This window comes from Dichomitus squalens (assembly GCF_000275845.1).
Source record: "Dichomitus squalens LYAD-421 SS1 unplaced genomic scaffold DICSQscaffold_10, whole genome shotgun sequence".
Lineage (NCBI taxonomy): Eukaryota > Fungi > Basidiomycota > Agaricomycetes > Polyporales > Polyporaceae > Dichomitus > Dichomitus squalens.
In genome coordinates, this window is record NW_006766892.1 from 451,151 (window position 1) to 473,610 (window position 22,460).

General features: G+C 55.3%; 4 protein-coding genes across 4 annotated transcripts; all 4 read right to left on the reverse strand.

Moving 5' to 3' along the window:
- Positions 1 to 5: 5 nt before the first annotated feature.
- Positions 6 to 3,693, reverse strand: DICSQDRAFT_85001 (uncharacterized protein). Its single transcript, XM_007364912.1, has 8 exons — positions 3,373 to 3,693; positions 3,252 to 3,310; positions 3,092 to 3,178; positions 3,021 to 3,038; positions 2,720 to 2,966; positions 2,539 to 2,663; positions 2,096 to 2,482; positions 6 to 2,040 (listed from the first exon to the last, which is right to left on the reverse strand). The coding sequence occupies exons 1-8, from the start codon at positions 3,605 to 3,607 to the stop codon at positions 169 to 171; spliced, it is 3,030 nt and encodes a 1,009-aa protein (XP_007364974.1). The 5' UTR covers positions 3,608 to 3,693; the 3' UTR covers positions 6 to 168.
- A 936-nt stretch (positions 3,694 to 4,629) lies between these two features.
- Positions 4,630 to 6,185, reverse strand: DICSQDRAFT_146537 (uncharacterized protein; the record flags this gene model as incomplete). The annotated part of the gene is made up of 3 exons (XM_007364913.1): positions 4,630 to 5,396; positions 5,464 to 5,964; positions 6,029 to 6,185. 3 exons carry the CDS (start codon positions 6,183 to 6,185, stop codon positions 4,630 to 4,632), a joined length of 1,425 nt encoding a protein of 474 aa, XP_007364975.1.
- A 1,371-nt stretch (positions 6,186 to 7,556) lies between these two features.
- On the reverse strand, positions 7,557 to 9,061 carry DICSQDRAFT_58193 (uncharacterized protein; the record flags this gene model as incomplete). Its single annotated transcript, XM_007364914.1, has 6 exons — positions 7,557 to 8,157; positions 8,216 to 8,384; positions 8,448 to 8,559; positions 8,619 to 8,651; positions 8,740 to 8,806; positions 8,940 to 9,061. The coding sequence occupies 6 exons, from the start codon at positions 9,059 to 9,061 to the stop codon at positions 7,557 to 7,559; spliced, it is 1,104 nt and encodes a 367-aa protein (XP_007364976.1).
- A 1,561-nt stretch (positions 9,062 to 10,622) lies between these two features.
- On the reverse strand, positions 10,623 to 21,103 carry DICSQDRAFT_104612 (uncharacterized protein). The gene is made up of 32 exons (XM_007364915.1): positions 20,812 to 21,103; positions 20,587 to 20,733; positions 19,704 to 20,529; positions 19,341 to 19,648; positions 19,108 to 19,287; positions 18,840 to 19,049; positions 18,704 to 18,781; positions 18,301 to 18,650; positions 18,121 to 18,241; positions 17,814 to 18,066; positions 17,561 to 17,763; positions 17,209 to 17,498; positions 16,811 to 17,153; positions 16,553 to 16,753; positions 16,460 to 16,501; positions 16,164 to 16,400; positions 16,090 to 16,107; positions 15,895 to 16,039; positions 15,581 to 15,842; positions 15,489 to 15,527; positions 15,380 to 15,436; positions 15,112 to 15,325; positions 14,690 to 15,061; positions 14,555 to 14,641; positions 14,289 to 14,505; positions 14,141 to 14,239; positions 13,792 to 14,090; positions 13,247 to 13,738; positions 12,995 to 13,195; positions 12,483 to 12,942; positions 11,473 to 12,430; positions 10,623 to 11,416 (listed from the first exon to the last, which is right to left on the reverse strand). Exons 1-32 carry the CDS (start codon positions 21,004 to 21,006, stop codon positions 11,077 to 11,079), a joined length of 8,244 nt encoding a protein of 2,747 aa, XP_007364977.1. The 5' UTR covers positions 21,007 to 21,103; the 3' UTR covers positions 10,623 to 11,076.
- Positions 21,104 to 22,460: the final 1,357 nt, after the last annotated feature.

Genomic DNA, 22,460 nt, shown 5'->3' on the forward strand with positions numbered 1-22,460 from the left:
GGGCAACCGTGATGGTATAGCATTAGCACGTTGTCTAAGGTATCCCAAACATCGATAATATACATCATCAGAATATACAGCACGCTCTATCCAAGCTTCTTCAGTCTACCATATAGAATACCTCAAAAGTCCACATAATAGAAGACGCCAGTCTAAGACGCTGGGCAACTAGATGTCCCGCTCGCGCCTCCAGCTCCGCTCCATGTAGACCTCATCGCGTGGACTGCTCGCATAATACGGCGTCGGTATAGTCGGGTCGTTGTCCCGCACATCAGGATACCCAGCTGTCCACGACGAGATGTCAAAAAGGGACGTGGTCAGTTGCTCGCTCTGGCCGTGAGCTTTGGGTATCGGCCTCGGGGGCGAGCTCTTAGGGGTGTTCGCCTGCTCGCTCGCCTTCGTGTTCTTCCGTGAGACAGGTGTCTGCGGCCGTGATATCGACGTCTCGCCCGAAGCCGTACTTACGGTCGCCTCCGCAATCGCTGGTGTCGCAGACATGAAACGGAACGCCTGCATCTTCCGCGAGAGCGCCTGCAGGACAGACTCACGGTCTGCTGGCTGCGCAGAGCCCGCGTGGTTGTCGGGTTGTGGATCCTCCCCATGCTGCGTGAACGTCGTACGGATAGACGAATCCGACAGACCGCGCCTCAACGCGCGCTCGAGCGCTGGGGGAGGTCCGTTGTTCTCGTCCGACCCCTGATCCGAGGTCTCGCCACCCCCAGGCTGGGGCGAGTCAATCACCGCGTCTACAATGCGCGACAGACGCTTCCCGTGAGTGGCGCCCCGAAGAGACGCACGGCCTATCGTCGCGGAGGCTTTGTTCAAACCCATGGTGCTTGTCGTCCCGCTAAGCTTCCTGCTCGAGCTGGGCGGCCGAGGGATCACGATCCACGGATCGCCCTCAGCTGGTCGTGGCGCCCCTGCGAAGATACCCATGACGCTCCTCGACAGGTCCTGCCTAGGTGTCGGCTGAGCGATCGGGGGCGAAGTCGCACTCGTACTGCTGCCAGGCGTGGCGAGGGAGCCGAAATTGCTCACTCGCCCAGGATGTGCCGAGTACGTGCTGGTAACTGCACGACCCACGGCTGCGCCGCTGAACTCAACGTTGACGGTCATTGCGGACGCCGAAAGGGCAGGCTGCAGCTTGGGCGCGATACGGGGTGGGGGGCGACCGCGGCCGAGGTTCCGAGCGGTTGGCGAGAGGGCGCTGGATGCAGCTGACTCTGATGGACTAGCGCCGCCGCCTGGTAGCCCGAGCAGCTTGGAGAGGGGGGCCATCCACGAGTGTCCGTTCGCTCCTGTCGCGCCGTCTTTAGCAGCGGAATCCGTGGCCTGCGCTTTCGAGGGATGCATTGCCATCTCGCTGACCTTTCCAGCCACGGTCGGGTCTAGGATGACAGCGTTCAGGGTGACACGCAACTCGCCGAGCTCGGTGAACACGTCCTTGACGAGCTTCAGCAACCCACGAAGATCCCGGCGCGTACAGGTCGTGGTCATCTTCTCGTCCTCTAGAAATGCACGGAAGTGGGTGCGCAGCGCGGTCGCATCGTTGAGTATCGCAGTGACAGTGGTACGGGACAGATGCCCAACGTCTGCGCCCAGGAGGTGTTGCCGTTTGAGGCGGTTGGTAAGGGTAAGGGCGTCGGCTTGCGCCATACGGTTTAGCAGGGTCGTTGCGCGCTCGACAATCACACCAACCGCGGAGGAGTGAACGTTGTCGGTGAGGGAAGATGACTCTGATTGGCCGTCGTGCGAGGATACGTGGTCCCCGAAAGCACGCGGGATGGGGGAGGGTGAAAGAGCACTGGTGGTGTTCCAAGTGAGGTCGGTCTGCACACCACGATCACGAGTCAAGAGGAGCAGTGGTTTCTGAGCGCGAGGTCGTTCAGGAGACACAGTATTACCCTCTCGATCGTCGAAGCTGATGTGTGAGTGCGCGTAGGTCGCCCGGGGGTTAGCGAACGATGTCCACTTCGAACCAGCGTGAATGTGAGAATCGGGGGATAACGGCCGGCGCTCAGTTTCAGGTGTCAATGGTTCCTGCAGACACGTGGTAAGTGCAATAGAAGACGCGTAGCTGGAGCATGCGACATACGAATGGACGTCTAATCGAGAGTTCTCTGCTGCGTTCAGCGCTTAGGGACCGCCGCTGGCTGGTTGCGTTCTCGCTCTGAAGCCTTGACCGTAGCAAGGAAGCAGTGGGGGCAGTACCGATCGGGAACGTGGGCGACAATGGTGAGAAAGTGTCGTGGAACGTGAATGAGTTCCCGCTGTGCGTGAAGCGATGGCCACGCCTGAACGGAGTGTCGCTAGCACGTCGTTCCTCCAGCTCCTCTTGTAATGAATGGAGTTCTTCCCGTTCTGCTCCCAGGAGGTTCTGCAGCTCAGCGTTGTCACGCTTCAATGCTTCATTATCGGCAACGAGGGATTCAAGCACTTTGGTGACCTCCGCGTCGTGGACGTCAGCCGAATGACCCAATTGCTAGATGTCCGTTAGCGAGTCTCGCAGTTGCCAACTGGATAGAAGCAACAACGTACGTGGTATTGCAACTGCTCAAGCCGTTGCTTGGCATCGGACAATATCTCCTGCGATAGCTCTTGCCTATGCGTTCTTTGAACATCAAGATCTTCTCTCAGTCTCAAGACCTGAGCCTGCAGCTTGGCTGCACGGTCTCATGAGGACATCGTAGCGGGAGGGATATGAGCAGTAGCCACGAACCGCATTTCTCTCTATATGAGATGATTCGCGACTCCGTCATCCTTGTGCGTTGAGTCGCGCTATCGAGCTCCTGCTTGAGATCGTCCTTCTCTTGCAAGGCCACAGCCAAACGATTCTCAAGCCCAACTGCCCGAGCATTCTGGGAGCTCAATCGTGCCACATCTGTCCTCGCCTCCTCAAGCTCCTGTAGAAGAGTTTTCTTAGACGTCTCGCCCATTTCTGTGTGCATGAGTGCCTGTGTGAGACGCTGCGCGACACGGTGAGCCGGTCAGGCTGTGCTTGGGTGTAATGACGAGCGTACCTTCTCCAAGAGAGCATTCTATTGCCACGGCAATCAGCGGGAGAATAGAGTTGCGACCTTCACGAACGCACCTGCTTGACAAGTTCTGCCACCCGGACATCAACCGAGGAATGAAATGATATAGTATCGTCTTCATCGTCGTCAGACTCTGAGGGAAGCTTGACGGGCGGAAGCCCAAGAGACAATGAGCCGGGTGAGGACCGGTGAGCTGACTCCATAAACAAGACGTACCTTTCGTTCCTGCCTGCGGACCAACGCTTCATGGCGCTCCAACAAAGCTCGTCCAACCTCTACACCGCATAACCAAGGCCGTGTTGGTCCATTGACTCCAGGGGTCACACCGAACACATACCGGCACTGAGGACAAGCCTACTCTCCAGCTTCGTCTTGAACGCCGCCCATGACTTGCTCGTCTCACAGTCCTCCCGTCCGCAACAGCACGTGGCTACATTGTCCGGGTCCGGCGAGGAGACACGGGATACACTGGTCAACGCGTGCGTGAGCTCGTCGATCGTAGTAGTTGCACGATGCAAGCTGCTAGTGAGCTGGGAGTCTGGAGTCAAGGCGCGCGAGTCCAGCAGCGACATATCGAGTCAATGGGTATCAGCGAGCCCAGGGAGTGTGCAGATGCGTCAAAGCAAGGGCGACTAGAGTGGGCTGTTGTGGTATGGCTGCCAGCAGCAATGAGATGGTATATAAGGTGGTGGGGGCGATGGAAGACCTCGATGTTGGACGGTAATGAAAGGGCATGCAAGTGTTGGCGCGGACAGATATTGCGAAGGAACCCAAACAGGCTCCAAGTGGCGTGTCTTCTTCAAGCAGACGCAATATTGCTAAATAGCATGAGGCAGCTAGCAGACGAGACGCAATGTCAAGCAACGAGTTGGACAGTCGACAACAGCCCGCTGCTCGAAGCCGACTCGTTTGGTGTCGGTACCGATGCCACAAAAGGTATCCCATTCGCGAAGGCGCGGCCCGGAGGGCCATCCTGACTGGCTAAGCATCCACCATAAATATCGTCTCGACAACATACAGGCTAAAGGACACCTTGCGAGCATTTTGCTATTCCTGAGAATTCGATCTCAATGAATCGGACGAAGCATGATGAATTCCGGCTGGATGTCACGAGCCCGGATGGTCGACTCCTGCCTCGTGTTCGAACGGCTTCGGGAATTAAGTCTACCAAATGGCGGGTCCTCAGATCAATGTGATACAAAAAGAAGTCATCTCATGAACGCAAGGTTCATATACTCCGAAAAATTCGTGAGGTGGCATCGAGGTAAGGGCGGTACACGGAATCCCCTAGTAAAAGGCGAGGGGATTGTATGTTGTACCACCCTCTGCCACTACCCCATCGTGGGCGGCGGAGTTGAGGTGTGCGGGACGTCTGCATTTTGCTGAACTCCCGGGTGAGAGATTGCGGAAGGATGAATGATGTGCCTGGCGCTTTCTCTCTCGTTAAGTCCGCTGCCGACGGCAGTGTCCAACCCATCCACCTTCCTCTCGAACAATGCATTACAGCCATTCAAAGTAGGATATAAAATGCGGTAGAACAACACAGAAACCGGTCCATCCAGAACTAGTACACTATACAGGAACGCCTCACGTCTCACTCCTCAGTATACATAGGCGGCACCTCCGAGATCGCAGTCCCAGCAAGCGACACATACTTCGCCTTATTCTTCCTTCTCTCCTCCACATCGTCCCGCTTCCCCGTGTCTGTACGCAGGAACGCAGAGGGCGGTGGTTTCGCGCTTGTGCTGGGCGCGACAACGGCCGGGAGAGCATCGCCCTTCTTGAACCGCACTCCCGAGTCCGCATGGAACGTCGCGGGTTTCTTGGGGCGGGATCCGGACGCCTTCTCGGCCTCCGCACGTTTCGCGGAGGGCGTCGCGCCGGATGAGGTATATGTGCTTCCCGGGGCAAGCATAAGCGGAGCACGAGAGTTCGTCGTCGAGTACGAAACGAGAGAGGCGTGTGACGTCGCGGAGCGATAGGAGATGGGAGGCGATGAAGGACGACGCAGCGCCGGGGGTGGGGTAGGAATGGGGCGGTGAAGCCCACCCCCATAGGCACCGGAAGGCGTCCCTGGACGTGATACAGAGATTGAGGAAGTAGATGGTTGGGGACGAAGCAAGTATACGCTTGACTGCGGAGTATGCGTGCGCGAGAAAGCAGAGAATTGGGAGCGCATCTGGGAGTGCGCGAAATCGATCTCGCTGAGCGACTCGAACGTATCCAGTGACCCTCGCCTTGTCAGCGGATACAAGACTGTCTCGTTGATTGGGGTAGGGTGGTAGGCATAAAGGTGCGTCTCCTGAACGGGATATGACGCGACGGTATCCATCATGGTCGGCTCTGGAGGTGGCTTATACTCTGCAAGTGACAAGACCTCAGATATTTTGCCTGCCTGTGAAGGCAATGAGGGTGTCGATGTACTCACCTCCGAAATGGGTTGCCAAGTCAGGCTTCTTCTTCGCATCCTCGTAGACGTAGTGCCCATACTTCTTAGCTAGCCGAGCAGGAGCCCTCTTCCTCCTCCAGTACCACCAGCTCGCGAAAGCAAGACCCCCGAGTACAGCCGCGGCTCCAACGACTCCTCCAACCATCGGCACAGTGTGGAATGGCTCACCGTCTCTAGCGGTCATAGACTCGGAAGAAGTCGAATCCGTCAGGGCGGGGAGAGGCGTGTACTCGACGTAGTCGAGGGTGAACGGCCAGTCGTCTTCACCGTACTCGACGGTGATCGTGAGGACGTGTTCCCCAGCAGGAAGCGTGTGAGAGTCGAAAAACTGATAGGCGAACTCGGTCGTGTTCGCGTCTGGATCGCTCACGACCACCATCGGGATAACCCCGTCGATTGCAAATGAGACAGAGGGCGGGACTGCACTAGCGTTGTCTGATGGTCGAGGCAACTGCGCGCCGTAGACTGAGACATTGGTGCCTATCAAATGACACGGCGAGCGGCGGTTAGGTAGAAGAGCGAGCTTGCGGCAGACTGCACGTACCGTTGAACCTGAATTCCGCTTGCGCGTTCGTGAAGCCGTTAGAGTACGTCGAGCTGTAGTAATGCTCTCCCTGTTCGTGCTGCCATGCATCCGGGAGCTGGAACAGCAGATCGTTCAAATCACCATCATCGACGAAAACGAGCTGTGACGGATCCATGAGAGTTTGGTGTCAGATTTATCGTGGAACGGGGGTCAGAGACAGTGATATAAATGAGCGTAGGAATCCCACAGAAACCTGCAGACCAAGAGAAGTGTTGAAGCAAGTAGACCGATACCGGAGAGAAGAGGGGAAGGAGAGAGAGGAGGAGCGTGGGTGGACTGCGACCAAACCGCCACGGCGAGACGGACTTCGTTTGTTTCCCGGCCGGTAAGCCCCCAGTGCTTGTTCCCCCGTACGTCGCGGTGTGCTGATCGTCAAGTCACCACAGCGTGGGGGGCCATAGGTGTCAAAGTCTGGTTGAACGGATGGAGTACTTTCGTAGCGCGATCTCCTATGCTTTGTGCACGAACGTTGGTTCCGGGTCCTGATGTGCGCCGACGTGTACGCTAGACAGGGTTCTCAACACAGAACAAGACATTGCTGTCACCGCTCAAAGTAACCCGGCGTCAAGCCGCGCAGCCGGGGTACCATAGGGGCCGCACGAGCGCGAACTGGTCGCTGGGCGGCACGAGAAGCGTGCGGTCGTGTGTCGGTACCAGAGAATATGGACTACGCAACTGGTCTGCTAGTCGCTGAAGAATATGCGAAGGGAATCCGCGCTTGCGTCTAGAAGTTGTGATATGTTGGCCAGCCTTCAGACAGAAGCTCTGCATCGCGGGAAGCAGGTACGTACATGATAAAGATCCGGAAGCCCATCCAGATCGCAATGCAACGGCGCCCATGGGGGCCAGCGCGCCGAAGTTTTGATAGACATTGACGTTGCGGTGGCAGGACGGGCACGCAGTCACCGCGCTTTGTAGTTGTACAATGATTTCCACAGTTGTTCCAGGGCGCGTCGATCTGGATTCTGGAACGATGTCAAAGATACATAAACGCTCGCGGGCGACAAGGGGAACGATCCTCGGACCGTGACCATCAATTAATAGCTGCTTGCAATGATCAATCACATCCGCCGAGGAGATACTTAGAGCAACAGATGATGCTGTACCAGTACAAGAAGGTCTGAAAAGTGGCATGGTCAGTACGTTCACGCTATAGAGTCCGGCTGCCCACAATGGGGAGCGTCGGGTGCAAAGGTATGGTATCATTAGATGCGCTACACGGAATAATATCCAATCGACTAACTAGCGTACATCACGTAAGCAGGGATAAGAGTAAGGGTCGTAAAAGAGGTCATTGAGGCTGGAGGAGCCACAGGACAGTGTGGGCATCTGACGTTTGGTAGATCCAGTATAGGAAGCGCGTCGATAGCAGTGGTCACTGGAAAGGGGGAGTTCAGTCGGGGCAAGGGAACGTTAGGCATGATATCAGGAGCCACAGAAGACGAATATCCCTTGTGGGCTACGTTCATCATGGGCCGCGCGCTGATTAAACGTTGTCCACGCTGTTGAGCACGCCTGCGCGAGTCACAGCACTGCTCAGGCCCTCCCCGCTCTCTTCCTGGATGGTGCCAGAGCCCGATGCTGACGCCTGGTTCGACACCTTTCCGATGATGTCGCTCTGCAGCTGCATGGGCACGAAGACGACCTTGCTGTTCGCGCTCTTCGCCATGGCTTGGAGCGCCTCAAGCTGCCGAATCTGCATAGCGGCGGGACTCGCGAGTATGTCCGCAGCTTGGCGCATGAGGCGTGCCGAGTCGACCTCGGCACGGGCAGCGATGACCTTCGACTCTCCAATACGCTTCTGTTGCGCCGCAGACGAGAGGGATGCGGAGACCTCGGGGGAGAAGATGATGTCCTTGATGAGGATACCCTCGATGGCAACACCCCACCTATCAGCCACATCGCCGACGATCTCGGCAATCTCGAACGCCATTGCCTCCCGCTCTGTCACGACAGACTGCACCATGCGTGCACCAACGACATGACGGAGGGTGGTCTGCGCCCGCTCGATGAGCGCTTGGCGGAGGTCCGAGATGCCGAAGGCGGCACGGTATGGGCTTGTGATCTGGAAATATATGACGGAGTCGCTATGGGTGGGAAGCGGTCAAGGCGCGGACGAAATGTGACAAGGCAGGGAAGACGCACATCTCAACGTCGACGTTGTCGCGGGTGATGACCTTCTGCCGGCCGATGGGACTGATCTGGATTTTGACATCGACGACGCGAAGAGACTCGGTGCAGACGTTCACTTGAACAAGACCAGGATCTACAGACTTATAGAACTGGCCGAACCGCGAGACGAGACCAACGGAACCTATAAATCGGCATATCTCGTCAGGTGCTTCGGAGCCAACTATGCTTCAATCATCTGGCATACCTTGTTGAACTTCGCGGAAGGGGTTGGGGCATGGGCAGCAGGGAACTGCGCCGAAGAGACCGATACAGCTTCCGAGCGCTTGCAACATAGAACCGTATATGCCATGGGTGACCTTGCAGCCAGATGAGTTTGTACCCCACGATAGGCTCATGCACACTGTGGACTACACACCTCTGTTGTTCCGAGATCCTGTGCGTATGAGGGCTGGAGAGGGGGAACGAGGTCGTACCGAAAGTCAGAATCGAGCAAAGCAGGTCGACTGTGCAGGCCCACGGATGAGCGGACAACGTACCTGCATCTCGCTGCGCTTGAGCGGCTGGACCTTGATGACATGCTCTCCGTTCAGCTTCAACCCCTTGCTCTGGCCGGCATTGCGTGAATCCTCGGTGACTGGAGCAGTATTGTTAGACATGGCAGCCCGCACGAGGACGAGCACAGATAGTGGGAGCAGGGAAGGAGCAGGGAGGGCGGAAGCACACAGCCATTGGACACGGTGTCATGCAAATAGACTGAGGAACGGGCGGCTTACCATGGGGCGCGTCATGGTCGACTACGTTCCCACGAGAGGATGTGCTGGGCGTGGCGGAGCGGTGCTTGGTGTCGAGGTTGCTCATCGCGATACTCTGCGAACGAGGAGGGGGCATGTGCCAATCGCCAAGGGTTATGCTCAGCGAACTGGCGGCAGGCCTGGTCTTATATGCAGACGGTGAGAGCGAGAGGGTCAGCTGGAGCGTTGCGCAGCGCAGACCCGGTTCTCACTGCACGAGGAACTCCCAGGCGCCATTGGACCAAGTCCGAAGCGACGTTGAACACAGGAACTATCCCATACGCCTCCTCCGCAGCACCAGAAGGCGGTGCAAGGTCCCGGCGGACACTCGGTCCCCGACAAACTCGGGTCTAGCCACAAACTATGCATCACCGTTTCATTCATTCCCTCCACCGTGCGAGGCCCCCCGGTAACTTCATCTTGCTTCGACAGCTTCCGCCGCACTCCGTCATTGGTATTATTGAGGACTCTACCAACAAGATTCGTCGCTGAAGAGAGGAACATTATCCCGGACTCCGCCTTTGCCCGCCAAAGATCGAAGCTGTACTTCTTGACAGCCCTTCCCGACTCCACCCGCGAGACCTAACCAACATGTGGCAGGTGCACAGTAAGTTGCTGCGACTGCCAGAGCGCTCGCCAGCAAAACAACGTCCACTCAATTGACGTCTATTAGCTGCGCGATCCCGGTACCCCAGATATTACCGCTGCCGATATATGCCAAGTCTGTTACAGGATTCAAATGCGCTGCATGGGAAGCCTTTGCCACAGGGTGCCTGGGCTTATGCTGTGGTAGAGAGCTCGTGATCCTAGGGTTCTACATGTCACTGGGGTCAACCGAGCAGGCAAGATGTTTTGTTCATCTTTTACCGCCGCCAGTGCTTGCAGGTTTACCAGCATAGTGGCAGCATTATCACCATACAGTACAAGACTATGTAGCACAGACGTCAGAGCAGGTCCACCGTCCTCGCGCTAGGTAATACTGTTTCACCCAAAACATGAACATAAGGTTCAAGCTAGAACCTTCGGAGTCGAAAGTCGATTGGCTACCGCACGGGCCTGACCACGGCGGGCAGGTCGGCGTGGCGTACTCACCAACGGGCTCTTGACGAACGTAGAGCCACCTCAACTTTCTAGCTCCACTGACTCGGAAAGGTTCGTATAGTCCTCCCATATTCAACCGCACATACAAACGACGTCAAACGAGGCACCCGTCGGAGCATTCGTATCATGGAGCACAGCTAAGATTCTGTCAATTCGCAACCGAGAAGGTCGGGCTATGCGTTGGGGCCGCAGTTCGTCTGTCGTGATCCCGCTCTTGTAGGTACCTTGCGGCTCCTTCGGAGCCTGTAGATAGCGGACGAAGTACAGCGAACGTTTCAAGGACGTCGAGTCATGAATGGCGAGGGGTACTCCTAGTCAGCTGCGGAGACAGCCCCCTACATACTGGTAGAAGCTCGACATCTTGAAGAAATTTCAAAGTCATCATAAGGCCTGTTGCTGCGGCCATACCGCTCAAGGAGGTACTCGGCTCCTGGCCTGAACACCGACGCTACACCGGTTTCAACAAGTTGAACCGTTTAGAGGTGTTGTATAATATACAGCGATGAAGCAAGCTGGAGAATAGTAGACAACGGACGGTATATGGTAGTATGAGAGGGAGCCGACAATGAGCACAGATGTACATCACCAGCGATCTAGCGCTGAATTTGAAGTATCGACGAGGAGCGGTAGTAGGATACACCACACAAAACTTGACTGAAACATGCCTTAGAGCTAGCAGAACATACGGAACATGGACGACTGGCAAAGGTAAGCGCAGCGATGGCATGCAATGCGGGATATGGGAGATATATATACCGGATGCGAGAGACGAGAGATAAGTGGAAGCGGGGATGATGGTATATCAGCGGCACATAGAGAAATAGCTTCACGAGAGCGTGGGATGTAGGATAGGGATGCGTACAGTGATGCGTATGTACTACATGCATTGCCAAGGATCTAGATACACTAAGTTTGAACAATTCATGCGTCGACTTTCACAAAACAAAATACAGGAACACGAAACGGCCTACCCTCCCAGACTCACTCAATCATCTTCATAACGAGTTCGGAGATCCATTGTATCATCTTCGTCGCATGGCCACGGTTCAGAGGAAGGAACTGGAAGCTGTTAACGAGCCCTTGCATTCCCTGCTCCTCGAGCGCGTTCAAATGCCGACGGCCTGGACCATGGACGACACCTTCGTCAACTGTACTTAGCGTGGACGCTGAGCCGGCGCCCGCCAATGTCCGCGAACTTGGAGGTGCAGTACGCTCCATGTCTTGCGTAGCCACACGGAAGACATTTGACACAGCGAGCAAGATGACGGGGCTGTTCGAGTTCGCGAATGTCTCTTTGATCTTGTCCTGGAGACTCTCGTACCTGTAACCGAAGTCAGTGTATTCTGCACAATAGAATCAGAAGAGCCAGGCACTTACGCCACGCCGATCACCTCTGGCCAAGCGTCCGCGACATCCGACAGGATGTTGTACAAGATTGCCGACTCCGTATCATCGCCTTGTGCAGTCGCAAGCATCGCGGTGACGAACGAAGTCACGAGCAGCGCCGTATTGCTGTCCGCATACCCAATGAGCCCGAACGGCATCCTGTAGACCGAGTCCTCCTCATCCGTTGACCAGACCGCGTCCTCCGAGAGCCAGGACTGGTCGACGTTGGCTTCTTCTAACAAACGCTTGAAGCTGCGCACCCGCGTGGACATCGGGATCAGTGCAAGGACATAGCCCAAGACATCGTGGCATATCGGCGCTCCGGGACCATCGTCGGCGTGCTCGACCTCCACGCATGACCTGACAGTGATATTGAGGAGACTGCGGAGTGCTCCTTCAGCTGCGTCGCGCAGAGCCGAGTGCCTGACGCCCTTGAAGACCGTTGCCGCCAAAGAGAACGAAAAGCTCGAGTCGAAGGAGAGGCCCAGAAGATGGTCGAGCTGACACGCGATATCCTCCAGGGCGACACGACCTTCCAGAAGCGTCGCAGGGACGCCACGTTCCTTGAAGTGTCCATGCTCAGCCATATTCTCGACGGTTACGCGGAGTAGACGGATAGCCTCGACGTATAATGCCATATGACTTGATTGCAAGAGTGCGACAGCGAGCCAGAATAGTTGCGCCAAATAGCGGGAGTTGCCATTCGTAGCGGGAACGACATTAGTGATACAACGAAGCATGCTCACAACCGACGTTGTGTCAGTCTCGCTGGCTTGAGATAGGGCCGTCTTGAATGCGACGAGCATCTGGTAGAGCAAGTCATCGTCGACATCGGACTTTGCGAGAACACCAAGAGCTACGAAGGCTCTGCTCTGCACTGCCGGTGAAAGCTGGAAGGCGGACGAGGTTATCAAACTCATCCAACGAGCGCGCCACACGTTCAAGAGCCCTACGAGCTGGTAAGTGGTGGCCCGGATGGTTCCTGAGACAGGAAAACATACCCTTCGTTCCAGATATGGCCTGCATGATCCGCACCAGTAGCTTGGTGAGAGCCTCAAGGTCGTCGATCAAAGCCTTTCCATTTGGTGGATCGTAGATGACATATTCACTCGTAGGCGTAGGCCTACTCAGGCCAAACAGCCTGAGACCTTCTGGTTGGCAGCATTCGTCCAGCAAGGCCTCAATTTCGGGACTCGCAGTTGCGTCGGTAAGTCGAAGGGAACACATAGCGTGGAGCATGTGGGTGATGATTGCATACACTGTACTCCGAACGTAGAGTTCTCCTGTAGCGGCGATGAGGGTGACGAGATGCATGATCTCGGGAACGAATAGTTGGCTCTGAACGGTGTTCTTGGCGGAGTTGCCGATGACCAGGATGAGACGGGTGAGACATGCGATCTCGTTCCAGTGAACGTTCTCCGACAGATTCCTCGTCGGTTTGATGGACGTCTTGCCAATGACCTGAAAACATGATGAGCGGGCTGCAACACAAGCACTACCGCCTAGATCATACCTTCCGGACCCGTGCCAGGACGCGTCCACGGACGTTGATGGTGTTGAGCGCGCTCATGGTATCGGCGACCTTCTCACATCGCGAAGAACCCATCCCACCGTCGACAGCGGCACGCATGAGCTCATCCAAGATGATGTTGATGGTGTTGGTCTCGAGCTTCCCAACCTCAAACCAGATAAATTTCTGCACGAAACTGTGAAGCTGTGCGGCTAGTGAGCTCCTAAGGACATTTGTATCATAGAAGCGACGTACCTCGGTTTCACCCGTGGTAAGGTCGACAAGCATGCGGATACAGTCTCGGAACCGAGTACCTGATGGCTCGTAGAATTTGCTGCAGGGGTCTGTGAACAAAGCCAAGTTTTTGATCCAAGGACACAAGTATTGGAGACAGTTAGCTCGCAAAGGAACATCCATCTTAGCAATGTTCCCGGCCATCTCGGAAAGGAAATCCATGGTGAGTTGAGGAACGTGGTTGGACAACCCTTCGCTGACCATCACAAGGAAGGGTCCAGGGTGTCCAGTGGCCACTACTCCCTTTGAAGGAACAGCTGGACGGCCTTCGAAGTCCAGGTAGGTGCAAATAGCTGATAGTAGCTCGAACGACGCTGTCCGAGTTTCATCATCGGTAGATATCCCCACCAACGCAATCCGGAGGAGGGTAGTGATGACGTTCGATAGTCTATCGTGACGGTCGGCGGACGGCAAATGCGCCGTGAGCATGAGACCCTTGGCAGCTCGGATGGCCTTTGGAATAGAGGTGAATGAACAGATGGCCACGCGACAGCTGATGAACGTACCTTAACAATGGCGTCCCGGTACGGGGATGAGAAGTACATTGTAACACCTTGTCTGACCTTGCGGATGATGAATTCGTGGGAGTCATGACCTGTCGAGACATTGTAGACGTCGTTGATATCGCTCAGCGGAATGATCTCTGTCGCTTTGCTTGAGAGCGAGTTAGAGATGGTGAGTGCCTTCGTCGTGATTATCCGGATATGACTCTGAGCAACCCGCATGCTGACAGGGACGCGCATGGGATGTGTATGTCTCATGGTCACATCTTGGAACTCATCACTGATCTCTGCCTCCAGACCCACTACGAGCAAGTGAGCAAGGATGAGTGATACGAAGTCGAACAGAACATACCAGCATAGCCGAGTGATGCGGCCGTAAGACCATCAGGATACTGACTCAGAAGCTCTCCGACAGACGTGTGAATAGCAATGTGTAACGATTCCGTGGCACCTGCGAAGATGATCAGGAAGGGGCGTGGCAGATTTTCCAAAGGACAAACCTGAAGTGAGGTTATTGTACAACCTACGAAGATAGCGAAGTGCGAAGCCATTGGGGGTGAGGAGACGTAATGTCTGGAATCGTCGCCAGATATCAACCGGTATAGTCTCTGTCGCGAACTTGAGCCACTGCGCCGGAACTTGCGAAGTCGAAGAAAATGCCGTGAAGTCAAGAATGACGTCGAAGTCTCGATTATCGTTCGTGGACGACGTGATGCACTAGGGACGAAGTTGAGGCCATGCTCGAGGGGACGGCTGGTAGACGAACCTTGAAGATGTAGTATAGTAGCAGTTCCAGATCGAGAACTTCTATGTTGATCTTGGAGACTGACAGGACGAATACGGCGTTGGAGCTCTGGCCGTGATATTAGTAAGTAGCCATTGATGGAGTGTGACTACTCACCTGAGGCGTGATTCCCTCGACGAATAACTCTTGGACGGCAGTGGTATCTCGACGGTCACATCTTGACATCAGGTCAAGGTAGTCTCTATGCTCCCGACTCGTGAGGGTCGAAAGCTTGGGACTCTCCAAGGGCTGACCGAGTTCGACGAGAGCAGCACAAAGAGCATCCCAGGCACGCTTCCCGTTGGCCGCAGCGGCCTCCGCTTCTGGAGTCATCTTCTCCGCCAGGACCTTCGACGAACTCAGTAGCTCCTTTCCTATCTTGTCGGCGTGGCGCTCGAAGAAGCGGTGAAGAATGATTGTGTCAGTGTCGTCGTAGGTACGCTCCAACCACTCATCCGCCTCCTCCTCAGAGCCGGGAGGGACATGTTTCTGCGCAGCGGTGTTAGTGTACCACCACGAACAGTAGTTGTTCGACATACGTTGATCTCGCTCAGGAACTTAGTCACAGTGACGATGTTGTCTTTCAAGAAGTCGTTCAAAATGACCATGTGGGCTTCCTTTCCGAACAGGATGTTGTTGGCCAAATTCTGTATGATCTTTGCGATGACCATGAGTCCACGACGGATCGTGGGATCGTTGTTGGGGATTGCAACATCGACTGTTTCCGGTGTGACGATAGCGGGTGAGATGAACCTGCGATACCACGTCAGTCTGACTTTAGAGCAGGGCGAGGGCGGTCGGCCTCACCGAAGGAAGATGAAGGCACCCAAGGCTGCGAACTTGGCCTCTGGCCACACCTCATTGCTAGCACTATATCAGCGATCAAACAGCACAAGTACGAGCAACTTCGACATACACAGCTTTCGCGATATGGGCACAGATCTCTCGAATAATCCTAATGACAAAGTTGAGCGGTTATGTCAGCGGATCGGTAGTATCAGGGCTTACGATGGGAGGGCAGGGATAGATGACGAGATAATCTCCAAGAACTTCCCAGTGATGAACTCGACAGTGTCCTTATTTTGCTTGAGTTCCTCTCTCGATACTCTAGCCGGGTCCAGCTCGTAGCCATGGCCGGGCGGCATTGTCGTCACGAGTTTGACGAGAGGAACGATGAGCGAACGGAGATAGTTGTAGCCGTAAACTCTTGCGAAAGCGGATAGGAACCGCGTGCATGTCGAATTGCCACGGAAGAGAGCAGTGTCGCTCTCTGTCGTTCGGCCTTTAACAAAGGACAATTCGGTCTAACGCAGTACACTCACCAGTCTTGCCAATCTCGAGATCAATCATTGTCTTGAGCAAGTTCATGAGTGTTGACCTCGTGTCGAACAAGTTGAGGAGCACGGCGTTCATAGCATCAACTTCATTGGGGGGACAAATCTCGCAGATGGCAAGTGCCAAAGCCATCTGACGCAGCGTAAGTCAAACTGTATGGGTTAGCGTGTGGCAATGCTCACGTCTGGGCCCTTGACAAGCTGTCAAAGCCATGAACGTCAGTACTCGGTACTCCGGAGAAGCTAGAAAGATGTACCTCGCAGAGAGGACTTTGCTTGACGATGACTGGAGTCTCCTCGTATGGCATGAACTTGATCCCCTCCTTGAGCACACGGATGAAGACGTGTGTGAAGATGAGCCGCTTGGTGGAGTCGGGCTCGTATGCCAAAGTCAGACAGTGCTTCACGCCACATTCTGTGTTGGCGCTGACGAGGGAAGAAAGGCCATTAATCAGCTGTTCGCGATATTCTCCTTCACGTTGTTGGATGCGGATCTGTTACAAGAAGTCAGACAGGCGCCTTGGAGAGCCTTGAGAGGGAAGAGCATTCATACCTTGGAGAACGAGGATTTCTCGGAGATACCGTCGTCTTTCGACTGCGAGACACGGTCAACAAACAGCGCTCTCGTCAAACGGAGCTTACTTACGTTGCCGTCATAGCGGACGCTCTCCCAAGTCTTGATCAGGAACGAGGCATAACGGATGAAGAGTCGCGAAACGGCGTGCGCCGCATCCTCCCCTGTGGCTCCGTCTGATGGTTCAAGCTGAAGACGATCAAATAGCGTGACAGTAGTATTGAAGACGGCGACGTTAAGCTCGTGCTGCACGGTGGACGCTTGCGCTTCCTCCTATAATCCGACGCAGTCAATACCTCCCGTTCGGATTTGAACGTACTGCCACGTTACCAATGTGGTCTCCTGCACCCAGTCGATGATGATGTCGATGATGCTCTGGCGCATGCTACTCTCCTTGTTGCGCATCATGACTGGCTCTGTTCTGCTGAATACGCTGTTGCATAGCACACAAAACTTGAGCTTCAGACGAGCCGAGGTCGGGTCTGCACCATCAATGCGACTAATGAACGTCGCCACGGTGTAGAGCAGCGAGGGAATGTCGGCGACGCGCAGGTCTTCCGCGAGACTATTGACGTTGTCCGAAAGTACCTTCAGGATAGCGATGAACTGGTCTAGGAAGACGACCAAGACAGGATAATTCACGTTCTCATCGTCTGTGACCTGCCGAATGACACTATGGGAACACATCAACGCCTCGCTCATATGAAAGAGGGGGCACAGGAACGCACTCGTCGAGTTGCTTGACGATCTTGCCATACAGACGATGACTGGCCTCGTTGCTGAGCGCTTCTCTCGCAACATCGCGAACTTGAGGAAGGTCGTTGACCAACAGGTTCACAGTTTCGGTCAAGAAGTTCGTGAGCAGATCCGACGGATCACGAAGCACGCGGCAGCTGTCTGGAATGATGCTGGCAGGGATGACTTTCGCAAGTGCAGATGGGTCATGGTGATCCCGCGTACACGCCGCTCCAAGTGACGCCAAGAGGAGAGTGAGGTTCTGCCACTGAGCTTGTCGCTCCTAACACAACATCCCGCATGTTCAGCAACACTGCAACGATTGCAACATCATGCACGACACACCTCCATGGGGAGCGTCTTGTCGCCGACGGGAGCCGGGCCGTTGTCAAGGCCGTCGCTCGCCTGCTCAAACGTCTGCCGGACTGTCATCTCTGTCAGCGCACACCAGCGGAAGTACAGCTCCTGCCAGACTGCGACATGAATAGCGGAAGGCGACGTGAGCAATCGCATGAGCTTCCTGATGCGCTTCTGATGTCCGACTCGACCTGAACAACGTTAGCTCCACCGATACGTGTGAAACGTACTGAAAACATACCAATCATCGACACCTTCGGATCACCGAGTTGCTCGTAGACAGGGTGGCGCTTGAGTACCTCGTCTTCGCTGAGCTCCAGGGGCTGAGGGGCATCCGGCTGGCGCTCTGCCTGTGCCAAGAGCCGCAGACAATTGCAGGCAGTGAGGGAGACAATACCATCAGCGGAGCTCAAACAGACAAGGAACGCAATCTCCGCGAGCGCGAAGGCAGGGATGCGTGTGGGCATCATTCGAAGCTCTGAGTACTGGGAGGGCTGGTTATTGTGGTCAGAAAACGGTTAGATGACGAAACGATCAGAGAAACATACCGGATCTCGTTCGGCATATCGGTACATGAACTCGTAGGCGAAGTGAATTAGCATGCGCTGCGTTTGAAGATCTGTCCGCGTATTCAGGAGGTGGCTCGCCACCGACGCTAGAACCGCAGGCCTGTACATCATCCAAGTGAATATGAACACGCGGCTTCTCAAGAACTTCGTTCGACATACACAGCTTCTGAGACCCAACGAGACATCAAGTCCCATCTGGGGTGATCTTTCGGGCATGAAAGGATGTACTCCATGAAACACCGGAACGTCCTTCCAAGCGACCACCGGATGGCAGGGTCTGCGGGGGTGATGTAGACGCTGACACAAAGGCTGAAGAAATTGTCGATTATCTCATCGGGCTGGCTGTCGATGTACCACTCGAAATTCGCGCGCCAAAGGGTCAGTATCGCGAGGATAAGGAGCTCCCGGTCTGGTAGTATTTCAGACGTATACCGCTTCGCCTTTGGCCGCATACTGGGTTTCCTCGAGGAGCCGTTGGCGTCTACTTCGCTACGGCGGACGTAGGTGGCCTGTAAAGTGGCGCATGTTAGTCCCAGATGTACGCGAACGGAAGATGCCTTACGTAGAAGATCGTGTTCATGCGTTTCATCACATGGTTCTTGAGCGTCGCCAATGGCCGTTGCCACGGAAGCTTCCAACCCTGCGCAACAGCACATTAGCTCGGTAGTAATAGGTTAAGTGAACGAGGAATGACGCACGTCAACAACCAACGTAAGACAGGCTTTCATGACGCAAAGCTTGACCGCATCTGATCTTTCAGGCTCAAGGCACTGCTGGAAGATGCCGAGGGACTCTTCTTCGGGCAAGAAACGGTAGAGGGCAGCCAGAGCATCCGACACCAAAGCAACCTCGATCTCGTCAGGACACTCCCAGAACGGCTTATCCTTGGTCCACTTCAACAGCGCGATCTGTCATATGACCGATTGATCAGTATTTATACACAGAGGGCTATAGCGATGCACCGACCTTGAGTTCATGCGCGATGTCATAGGCCATGGAAATGAGAGGGACCTCATTCTCACTATCTGCCCTAGGCCGGACTCTCGAGGCGGCCCTGCAAATGTCGACAGCGCAGACCAAGGCGACATCGAAATACCTCGAGCCAAAGGGCAGGTTCTTGATGATCAAGTCGGTGATGTTCCGTTCCTACACCCGGGAATAAGCCGGGCGCGTGCGCAGACCGACCAAAGTCTTCTCACCTTGCGAGCGCCTCTCTGCTGGCCGACGAGAGCATTCGCCTCATACTCGGCCTTCATGCGGTCCCCACTTACGCAAAGCAGAACAGCGAGGGTCGGCCATGCGCCGGCTTTGTCTCTGCTGCTCTCCTGGAGGTCGTACAGCAAGTCGAACACTCGCTCGGGAGCACCATCGAGGCGGCGATGGTATCGGAGAGCGTCATTGTACTCGTCGTCGCAGAGCTCTATCCAATTCCAAACCGCCGTCCGGAGCGCGATCGATACTGGGACTTGCGCGTCCTTCTTGAGATTCATCAGAAGCGAGGAAAGCTCTGCGTTGACGCTCACGTCAGACTCGCTTCGCGTGCTCGCATTCAGAAGACGTACCTTGCAGGGATTGGACAAGCTTGTTCCTGTCTAGAGCGCTGTACGTTATGAGCTGCAGGTCAACCGTGTCGGGTTCTGCGTCCGCCGTGCTTGCAAGACCATGTATCCGTTGCCGGATCCTGCCGAGGACGACCGACCAGTTCGAGGCTGATAGATGGTATACGATACGCCCGGTATACTTCGCGATGGCACAGTGCAGCGACAGGACCGACTTCGCTACTAGGAATGACGTCCTCTCGTATGCAGCGGAATGTTGGGGCAGCCGACTCGAGATCGAGCTAGTCTTCCCACCAGAATTTAATGAAGCTAATGATGGGTGCTTCGCACGATTCATCGTCCTCGGCACACCAGACATAATGTTCGGGAGATTTAATGGAGCTTCATCGTTTGCCCCAAACTCGTGTGACTCCACAGATTCCATGTCTTGGAAGGACGCGTCGAAGCTCAGGTTGGTCGCGGACGTAAGACGGTTTCTACGCGGGGATGCTTGTCGCAGTAACAGGACCATGACACTGATGATGTACTTGGCGCAGTTGTCGTCGAGAGCAGGAGGCTCAACTAGTGTCGGTGTTGCAACAGAGACTAAAGTCGGAGTGTTCGTTGACAACTGATCACTGGAGGGGTGGCGGCCACGGTCAGACGTAGGAATGGAAGAGTCCGGGGTTGTCGGCTTAGAGCCTGGGGCAGGCTTACTCGTCCTCGAACTCGGCCTGGTGTCCTCAACACGCGATCCCCAGCGGGACGCCATGGCAAGAGCGAGGACTTTGAGTAGGAAGAGCTGTGATTGGAGGATGTCGACACCACGGTACCCTGCTCCCTCGATTTGCTACCAGCAGCTCAATATTCATATCAGTCAATCGCAACAGCTGTTGATAGAAAGTACCTTAGCAAGTCTTTCCAATTGCTCAGTGAGAGCAAGGGATATCATGTCCAGTGAGTCGCGCGAGAGATCCACAAGCGCCTCCACCGTCTGCTGAACTGCGTCGTCCGCCTCCAGCTCCGTTAACGAGATCCCCGAATTACATGGAAGCTGTGCATACGAGGTGAGATATCTCGATCATAAAGAATAATTGCTCGTAGATGCGATGCAGCGGCGGTGAGAGCCTACCTTGTTTTTAAGCCTGTTAATGAGCACTTGCACTACTTTTTGCTGCGGAGAAGGGGGGATGTTACTGGAGTATGGGAGATTCGACGACTGAAGGACCGGAGACTGCGCTGATATGCTGTGATTGGATCCATTGCTCCTATGAACACGAGAGGTGCTTGCAATATTGTGACCGGCGGAAGCACGCCTGGCAGGCATTGCTCATGAGTCGCGGCGTGTATGGACACGAATCAGTCGTAGACGGTGACACTAGATCGGCAAGGAGGGACGAGGGATATCAAGACGATGCTGGGGGTGTCGGAGGGGGCACTGGGAGACTAGAGAGGGCCTCTGGGATGTGCACAGACTGCACAGGGCAGAGCGCGACGTCCAAGGGCGTTCGCAGCGAGCGACTGGGAGCGCACGGCACTCAGACGCGTGCGACCCGGTTACATGCTTACGTACTCGCCTATTTCAGCACTTCCTCGGTTGCGCTTCGACTAAGGCACCCTGCTAACACCCGCCTATACTACTTCCCCTCATCCCTACCAGAGTACCACCAGTTGCATACCACCCAGTACCTCTGAAGTGCATGCCTGTCCCTTCAAATAAGACTACTTCGCGAGAAGTGTCGCTGCAACTGTCAACATCCTAATTAGCACGCAATGTGCCAGCACTGAGGCAGGCGCTGGCCAGTTGCGTTTCATCTCGAAACGCGGTGGTGATACACTGGAGATTAGGCCTCGGCCATCGGCGCGAGTAGGCGGACTGCATGGTACAAATCGGGCGAACAATGGACTGACGGAGTCGACTTCTTCGGCCAGCGTCCTGATGCGAAGCAGGTACGTATCATCGCTCGCACAAGGAGGACAGGCTCCGCATGCGCACCAGAGAACACTTTCACCGGCGCATATATCGCTCGGACGACATTGACCAAATGCAGCATGGAGAGGCGAGGCAGCCTGTGCACAGTCCTCACACCATGCGGCGATGTGCAAGTGGAGAAGGATGGATTCTGGAGCGTTCTGCAGCAAGTGATTGCGTTCGGCAGGTGATCCAAGGTGGTGAATCGGCACAAAGTGCGTCAGCTGCATGATGATCTCATCCTATCGATGCGGGTTCCAGACACAATGCGCTCGCTTGGGAGTACAAGGCCTGAAATGTGTTTTCAGGATGATGCGTGAGTCACCCACAGCCAGCAGCCACCTGCAGCAGTTTGCCTGCAGCAGTTTGGTTGGAGTCGGGAGGCATACTCACACCACGCATGCAATGACGTGAGGTAGCGCAGCATTTCCGCAAATAGGAAGTCGGCCTACCACCTCGTCATCCGATTCGGCCACATGCGAGCGTATCTGACGCACACTCAGCTTTGAGCGCGGACCCATAGGGACCCACTTTGCGAGCAGCCAGTCTCGCCCGGAACATTGACGGACCACGACTGACGCATAGCTGGAATGAACCACACCCGCTTTGAGCTAGCGAGAGCTACGTATGAGTCGGGGAGGCTGTGGTGGAAGAATAGCAAGGCGTTTGCACGCTTGCAATTGACCAAATGATCCGTCCAGCTGCGGGTGCAGCCGCAATCGGGCGAGGTAAACGCAATAAACACTTTGCCCAAGAAAGGGCTAGAATATATTGGCCGAGCACCGGAGAATGAAAGCGCCCCCGCCCCT